The following is an 8,741-nucleotide window of genomic DNA, read 5'->3' as shown; positions in this document are numbered from 1 at the left end:
TTGAGCTGCTGATGTCATTAAGAACGATGGAAAGACACTTTGAGACACTTGTTGCGTAGCTAAGATGGTCAAGCTAATTGTCTTTTCCCACCATCACCCACGAGATGTTTCTGAGGACTTTCTTCTTAACCAGACCTTCGCAAACTGTGCTGATAGGTCTTGTTTTGTTTTGTTCCTTTATTGAGAAATTTGACAATACATTTAAAAAACGATAGATAGACCTGATTTCTAAAACTCAGATCAGTGAAAGTTAACCACTCAGGTTCAGATCCTCAAAGGTGTTTAGGTTCCTAACCCCTACCTCTCACCGGACTGAGAGAATTCCACCAGATCAAAGTAAGGGTGTGGGTTGGTGGTCAGAGCATTGGACTGGGATTTAGGAAACCGGGGGTCTATTCCTAGCTGACCTGCACTGCAGTGACCAGCTGGGTGTCCTTTGCTAAGTCCCTTCCCTTCTCTGTGCCTCATTGAGTATGTCCACACTGCAATTAGACCTCCGCTGCTGGCCCACCCCAGTTGACTTGGGCTTGCAGGCTCGAGCTAAGGGTCTGTTTAATTATGGTGTAGACGTCTGAGCTTGGGTATCACGTTTAGTCTTGAGAAAGAACAGTGAGAGGAGACCTCACAGTCTTCAAATATGTTGAGGGCTGTTATAAAGAGATCAATTGTTCTCCGTGTCCACTGAAGGCAGGACAAGAAGGAATGGGCTTAATCTGCAGCAAGGGAGATGTAGGACAGATATTAGGAAATCTTTCCAACTCTAAGGGTAGCTAAGCTCTGGATCAGGCTTCCAAGGGAGGTTGTGGAATCTCCAGCATTGGAGGTTTTTAAGAACTGGTTGGAGAAACCCCTGTCAGGGTTGGTCTAGGCCAGGGTTTCTCAACCTGTGGATCGGGACCCAAAATTGGGTATCCAGAATGGTTCAAAGGGTTACATGGCAGCTCCCGTGGCTCCTGTCTCATGGGAGTGGCTGGGCTCGCCTCCCTGCTCCAGGCACTGCAACCTCTGGGGTCCCAGCGCTACTCAGGTTTAGCCCAGGTGTCATGACGACGGGAGTCTGGGTAGGCCAAATTTGAATGAGTGGCCCTGCCTCCCCGTGAGCCAGGTCATAAGTCCTCTCACAAAATGTGGTCCAGTCAGGGCATGTGTAGCCAAACCTGAGGGGTGCTGCAGCCCCGGAGGTTGCAATGTCTGGAGCGGAGAGCCAAGCCCAGCCAGCCCCACAGCACAGAAGCTGCAGGAGCCGCCACTCACTGTGGGGTGAGTGCCGTGCAGGCTCCAACCCCTGCGGGAGACAGGATTCGACCCAAACCACCCAAGAGCCTCCACCGCCAGACGAGTTACTGGATTGCGAAAGGCCATAAACATTTACAAATGGGTCCTGAGCCCAAAAAGATCGAGAACCGCTGGTTTAGGTTTACTTGGTCCTGTCTCAGTGCAGGGGGCAGGCCTAGATGACCTCTCAAGGGCCCTTCCAGCCCGACATTTCTATGATGAACACGTTCCCTCTATTACGGCAATCCCAGTTAAATTCCCAAGTACGCTTTCCCCAGAAATCTCCCCTCCCACACTGCTCTGCTTCGAGGGTTCTGTTAAACCCTCTTTCCACTGACAATGGGACGCACACTCCCCTCTATCCCAGTGAGCCTGCACCTTTTCTCACTTACCCTGAGGTAAAGCGGGAGCCACTCCCCTGCAGCTAGTGGAGCTGTGCTAGTGTGGACGAGTGGAGCCCTGCCTCCAGCGCGGACGGAGAAGGAGACGCCCGCCGGCGCCGATAGAGCCATACGCCACTCAGTGCCTACGTGGATGAATATTCCGGCGCCGCCTGTGATTCAGCCAATCAGCAACGTGAATCTGCCCTCGGCGAACCCTCAGACGGATGGACCGGACCTATTTGTGTCCTACAACCAACCTGCTTAAGTGCTTTGCTGAATCACTGCCTACACGGTGAGGCTATAAATAGCTCTCTTGCGGGAGCTTGCTCCTTCCTATTTTAGCAGCTTAATGGCATTCAGGGAGCAATGTGCAGGCAGACAATTAATCTCCATGCCATTAGATGGCTGTGATTACCAGGTCCCCTCAGAAATGATGCATCACTTCTTTGTAACTGGTCCAGGGAAGTGGATGCCCAGCTGCCAGCATGCTCACATTTACTACAGCAGGGTGGGAAAATACACCCAGGAATCTACTTGACCAAAAGACAAGAAGCCCGAGATCATTGTGGAGCTGCCAGCCTGCAGGCTCTGCTACCTACCCGTGTTTCTCCATAGAGCCCTGTCTGCTCCTCCCCTTCTCCCAGCTTGGGTGAGCTGAGCCACATTGCAGCCAAGAGCTCACGGGAACCTTGGCATACCCACGGCTGAGAGAGTGGTATTATAATAACCCTCGCTCAGCTGCCAGGGAACAGAATGTACCAGACTGGAGAATTGCTGCAAGTGAAAGCAGCACGGACAGGGAGTCTTCACCGAAGCTACAACAGGGATGATTTGGTCCATTAGCTGGATTCATTTGGTTGATGATTGTAACGTTTCACCCCCGTGCTGTGTCAGGGATCAGTGCCGCAGGACTGAATGGGTTTGGAGGAGATACTACGACTGACTGATTCTCCTGTTCATATTTCTCCTTGACGAGCCAGAGAAGAACAACACAGTAAGAAACAAAGCTCCTGGCCACAAGGTTTGGCTTCAGGGGCTCATGGAAAATCAGTCCTTTCATCGTTTAAGAAAGAACAGGAGCTCTGAAAAGGGGAATGCCATGGGAACACACTTTCCTGACAGCTTCACCCCGGGGAAGCCGAAGCCGTCCAAGGAGCTGAAGCCAATAATCGGTGCAGTAGTTGTCGGGCTGATCTTGTTCATTGCGGCGGTGGTGGCGTGGTGCTACTACACGGCGTCTCTCAGGAAGGCGGAGCGGCTAAAGACGGAATTGATGGACCTGAGGAAGGATGGGTTCATCATCAAAAACCACAATGGGGAGGTGGTCTTCAGACTGGCCTTCCAGTCGGGCTCCCTCGACCTGGAGTCCTGCTCGAAAGAAGGGGAAATTTTAACCTGCACCAGGTCGGACAGAGGGAAGCTGAATTTCTTCATTCAGACAGTCAAGCCCAAGGACACGGTGATGTGCTACCGCGTCCACTGGGAGGAGTTTGTGGTGGACACGGTGGTCGAGCACACCATGTTTTGGGAGGACGCTCACTGGTATGGGGGCTGTGAAATGAGCGTCCAGCACTGGCCAATCAGACTCCCAGGGTACCAGGAGCCCATGCCCTTTGTGACGAGCGACGTGTATTCCTTCAGGGGCAGCTTTGGAGGCATCTTGGAAAGGTACTGGCTGTCCTCGAAAGCAGCGGCTATAAAGATTAACGACTCGGTGCCATTCCACCTGGGGTTTAACGCCAGTGAACGGTCGCTCTTCTTTCAAGCCAGGTATAAGGATTCTCCCTACAAACCTCCCCTGGGGCAGCAGCCTTTCCCGGAGCTGAGCTACCATGTCTGCATTGGCTCGGATGTGACCTCCATTCACAAATACATGGTGCGCAGGTACTTTAACAAGCCTTCTAAGATCCCAGCAGAAAACGCCTTCCGGTACCCGATCTGGTCTACATGGGCTCTGTACAAAAACGATATTGACCAGGATAAGCTGTTGCGTTTTGCAGAAAAGATTAAAAAGTACCGGTTTAATTTCAGCCATATTGAAATCGACGACACCTACACACAGACTTATGGCGATTTCGACTTTGATCCGGTAAAGTTCCCTAATGTGACAGAAATGTTCAAAACGCTGAAAAATGAGGGATTTAAAATTACCCTGTGGACTCATCCCTTTATAAACTACAATTCCTCCAATTTTGGAGTGGGGATAGAGCGGCAGCTCTTTATCAAGGAGCTGACGGGGAAACTCCCTGCGATGGTGAAGTGGTGGAACGGCATTGGCGCCATATTGGATTTTACCAATCCCACAACCAGGGAGTGGTTTCAGAGCCACCTGAAACAACTGCGGTCAAAGTACGGCATAGCGTCCTTTAAATTTGATGCTGGTGAGGTGAGCTACCTTCCAAAGCAGTTCAGCACCTTCAGGCCCTTGTCGGATCCCAGCATCTGGTCCAGACGCTACACGGAAATGGCCATTCCGTTCTACGAGCTCGCCGAAGTCAGGGTCGGCTACCAGTCCCAAAACATCTCATGCTTCTTCCGCATCATTGACCGCGACTCGGTTTGGGGATATGAGCTTGGCCTCAAGTCCCTGATCCCTACTGTGCTCACCATCAGCATGCTGGGATACCCTTTCATACTACCTGACATGATTGGAGGAAACTTTCTGCCCAACAAGACAGAAGGTGCTGTTGAAATCCCGGACCAGGAGCTGTACATCCGGTGGCTGGAGCTTTCGGCCTTCATGCCCTCCATGCAGTTCTCCATACCCCCCTGGCTCTATGACAAGGAAGTGATTGAGATTGCACAGAAGTTCACAGAGCTGCATGAGTCCCTGGTTGCCCCTCTCCTGTTGGAGCTGGCTGGAGAGGTCACCGACACGGGAGACCCCATCATACGGCCCATCTGGTGGATTTCTCCCAGTGATGAATTTGCTCACAAGATCGACTCCCAGTTCCTCATTGGGGACACCCTCATGGTGGCCCCTGTCCTGGAGCTGGGCAAGCAAGAGCGAGATGTATACCTCCCGGCCGGCAAATGGCGCAGTTACAAAGGGGAGCTGTTTGAGAAGACCCCAGTCCTGTTAACAGACTATCCCGTTGACTTGGACGAAGTTGCTTATTTCCTTTGGGTATCATAACAAATGTAGCCATCAGTTTTAAGCTTTGTGAACAGGTGATGGATTGAAAAAACTAGGTAGCTCTGAGTTCCTGAGATAAACATGCCTCTCTGTGACGTTCTAAATAATGATCATGATTCCAATTGCACAGAACCATTTTTGTGTGTTAATAAACAGGACAATTAAAATAGCTTTGTATATATTTCATCCTTTAAAAGATCCAGTTCCAAAGCTTAATGTCTTGGCTGTGGTATTATTTATAGATATAACATGTAAAGAAACACAGAGTCTACTAGGGTTTTTTCCCCAGGCCTATATGATATTGATGCTCTTTTTTTAAAGGGTACATTAGATGGCTTCCTTTATTCCACACTGACTCTGTTGATCCCATATCTTTATTTTATTTAAAAATTGCTTTGTCATTGGCTGAGGGATTCCTCAGAGCAGCGTAGTGCTTTAAAAGTGAACCGGTGACACTCCTGCAGAGACTGGGGCCTTCAAGTTCTTGCCACCACCACATGCGATGGCGTTGGATGCAGCAGCAAAGGGTGGTAACAATCTGCTGCAGACTGATTTATCAGAACAAGCAAAAATTAATGCTGGCGCTCAGTAACGTTGTGGCAATAATTTCCCTCCACTGGGAAATATTAGTGACTGTTATAGATAGTAAAACTAAGCTAGCATACCTTTGGCCCCAATTCAGCAAAGCCCTTAAGCACATGCTTAAATCCCATTGACTTCAAAGATTAAATCCCTAAGCCTTGCTTAAGTACTTTGTGGAATAAGAGCTTTTACTATTATGGGATAACGCACTGGATTGGAACTCAGGAGACCGAGATTCTATTCCTGGGCGAGCCATTGTCCTGCTGGGTGACCCTGACAAGTCACTTCTCTTCCTTTTGCCTCAGGTTCTCCATCTGTAAAAGGGGGATAATGATCAGAACTCCTAAGAGCCAGGAATTATTATTATTAAAAAGTACCACCCCCCTTTCCAATAACTTTGGCAATACTCATTTAACTACCTTTCCATTCACCACTGAGAATATCCTACAGGAAACAACCAGACCACATCCCCCATCTACCCAGCCCCATGGTTTGGCTTAGCGAATAGCAGTAGGCCAAGCATCTCTTAGAAGATCTGTCTCCAGCAGCTACGGAGCTTCTCACCTGTCCTCCCCGCACTTAATCCAGTTTAGTGAGTCAGTTTTATTAAGGTACTGTGTAAGCAGGACCTCCCTGGAGTCCATTTAGTTCTGCTACTGCCTTTTGCAATAGCTGGTTCATGCAGCAAAGTCTTCCATCTACAACAGGGGTCGGCAACCTCTGGCATGTGGCTCACCAGGGTAAGCACCCTGGTGGGCTGGGCCAGTTTGTTTACCTGCTGCGTCGGCAGGTCCGGCCGACTGTGGCTCCCACTGGCTGCGGTTCGCTGTCCCAGGTCAGTGGGGGTGGCAGGAAGCCGCAGCCAGCATATGCCTTGGCCCGCACCGCTTCCCACAGCCCCCATTGGCCTGGGACGGCGAACCGCGGCCAATGGGAGCCGCGATCGGCCGAACCTGCCGACGCAGCAGGTAAACAAACTGGCCCGGCCCACCAGGGTGCTTATCCTGGCGAGCCGCGTGCCAGAGATTGCCGACCCCTGATCTACAACGTCTCTCACCTAAGCTGCCATGGGAGGAGAGTCAAGAACCTTAGAACCCATCAGCAAAGCCCTGCTTGCTTAGAAATCTATTCCTTACCACAAGGCTAAAAACTCTGTCCACTCTCCCAGCCTCTCTGGGAGGTGTCTACCCCCCAAAATCCAAGTTTACGTGTAGTTCTGGTGAGCTCCCAAATAAGTGTCACTTGAGGAATTGGGGGTAGGTAGCCTTTGTATGGCAGCACTTTTCCCTTTTCACCACCAGAGGGAGTAGAGAGCTCTTTCTCCTTTGGAGCTTCTGTCCGTAAGGTTTACACATAGACTATAGTCAGGCGTTGGTTACATGGATACACTCACAGGGTAATGCCCCTTTTCTGTTTTACGCTTCAGTTTTGTTATTCCTGAAAAGATAGTAAGTAGAATTTCTTGCTACAAAAGTGATGCAGGTTTTTGAACGCACAAGGTAGACAAACAGCAGGATCTATCTATGGTACGTATCTGGCCCTCTCACCACAGTGTCTGAGCACCTCACAGTCTTTAGTGTCTTCAGCCTCACACGTCGCCCAGACTGTGAGACAGCGCAGGGCTATTATCAGTCACACAAGGAGAGGAAGGATGGGCTTGGTGGATGGGGCATTAGCTAGGGGCTTGGAAGATCTTGGTTTGATTCCCTGATCCGTCACAGAGCTGCCCCTGCGTGACCTTGGGCAAGTCCCTTAATCACTTTGTGCCTCACTTCCCCCCCCGTAAAATGGGGATAGTAGCACAGCCCTTCCTCATGGGGCAGGGGGCTGTGTGTGAATAAATGCATTACAGGTTGCAAGGTGATGGTGGCCATATAAATCCTGCAGATGGATTAATTCCAGACTATCTAAGCTGGGTGTCCCACAGCCCAGGCTAGCACTCTAACCACTGAACCAGAAAAGATGAACCGCACAGCCAGAGGTGAAAGTAAGCCGGTCCGGTCTGGCGTACCGGCAAGAGCTGGGGTGCCGTGCCCGACCAGAGCGGCTTCCCCAGGCTGGCGATTTAAAGGGCGGGAGGCTCCTTGCAGTGGCCTGAGTCCTGGGCCCTTTAAACTGCTGCCCGAGCCCCGCTGCTGAAGCTCTGGCGTAGCGGTGATTTAAAGGGCCAGGGGCTCCCGGCCACTGCTACTGCAGTTTGGGGGGAAGGGCGGTGCGAGGGCAGGGCCGCAGGGGGAGAGCAGGGAAGGGGCCAGAGGGACAGCATGGGGAGGTGGGGCCACAGTTTGGGCACCTGTGCCGCCCCCCACTTTTAAGGTGCTTCTGCCTCTCCTTACTCAAGCTTTGCATTCATTGCTCTACCACAGCCAGTGGGGAAGCAGTCCTGGAACCCCAATCGCTGATGAAAGGGCCAGCTAGGGATGAGGATGTGGATGCGGTAGTGTCTAGGAGCCAGAGTAGCAGCCGTGTTAGTCTTGTCGGAGAAAAACTCAGTTCTCGCTTTTTGTTTGGGTGCAGCAGAGTCAGATACTTTATTCTGTTTAGCAGCTGCAACAGGGAGAGAGTGCACTAGGACATAGGGTCTCCCCTTCCTAGACAGGTCTCTCAACAGGTAAACAATTACAACAAGCATTTATACTTTTGTTACAGACAATAATAAGCAACAGCTGCATTTTGTATCCGCAAAAAGAACAGGAGGACTTGTGGCACCTTAGAGATTGACAAATTTATTTCAGCATGAGCTTTCGTGGGCTACAGCCCACTTCATCGGATGCATAGAATGGAACACACAGACAGGAGATATTTATACATACCGAGAACATGAAAAGGTGGAAGTAGCCATACCAACAGGAAGAGTCTAATCAATTGAGATGAGCTATCATCAGCAGGAGAAAAAAACTTTTGAAGTGATAATCGAGATGACCCATAGAAGGTGTGAGGAGAACTTAACATAGGGAAATAGAGTCAATTAGTGTAATGACCCAACCATTCCCAGTCTCTGTTTAAACCTAAGCTAATTGTATCTAATTTGCATATTAATTCGTGTTCAGCAGTCTCTCTTTGGAGTCTGTTTTTGAAGTTTTTTTGTTGCAAAATTGCCACCTTCAAGTCTGTCACTGAGTGGTTAGAGAGGTTGAAGTGTTCTCCCACTGGTTTTTGAATGTTGTGATTCCTCATGTCAGATTTGTGTCCATTTATTCTTTTGCATAGAGACTGTCCGGTTTGGCCAATGTACATGGCAGAGGGGCATTGCTGGCACATGATGGCATATATCACGTTGGTAGATGTGCAGGTGTACAAGCCCCTGATGGCGTGGCTGATGTGATTAGGTCCTATGATGGTGTCACTTGAATAGATATCTGGAC

The 8,741-nt window shown here is 50.2% G+C and overlaps 1 protein-coding gene across 1 annotated transcript; it reads left to right on the top strand.

The window, feature by feature from the left end:
- The first annotated feature begins 2,434 nt into the window (after positions 1–2,434).
- Positions 2,435–4,942, top strand: LOC123372383 (myogenesis-regulating glycosidase-like). The gene has a single exon (XM_045020443.1). It carries the CDS (start codon positions 2,698–2,700, stop codon positions 4,792–4,794), a length of 2,097 nt encoding a protein of 698 aa, XP_044876378.1. The 5' UTR covers positions 2,435–2,697; the 3' UTR covers positions 4,795–4,942.
- Positions 4,943–8,741: the final 3,799 nt, after the last annotated feature.

The sequence above is a fragment of the Mauremys mutica genome, chromosome 6 (genome assembly GCF_020497125.1).
Source record: "Mauremys mutica isolate MM-2020 ecotype Southern chromosome 6, ASM2049712v1, whole genome shotgun sequence".
Classification (NCBI taxonomy): Eukaryota; Metazoa; Chordata; order Testudines; family Geoemydidae; genus Mauremys; species Mauremys mutica.
The sequence above is the reverse complement of the archived record's forward strand: the minus strand, read 5'-3'. Positions and strand labels throughout refer to the sequence as shown.

Excerpts from the sequence above, each read along its gene's own strand:
- LOC123372383 (XM_045020443.1), top strand. The coding sequence starts at position 2,698 with ATGGAAAATCAGTCCTTTCATCGTTTAAGAAAGAACAGGAGCTCTGAA.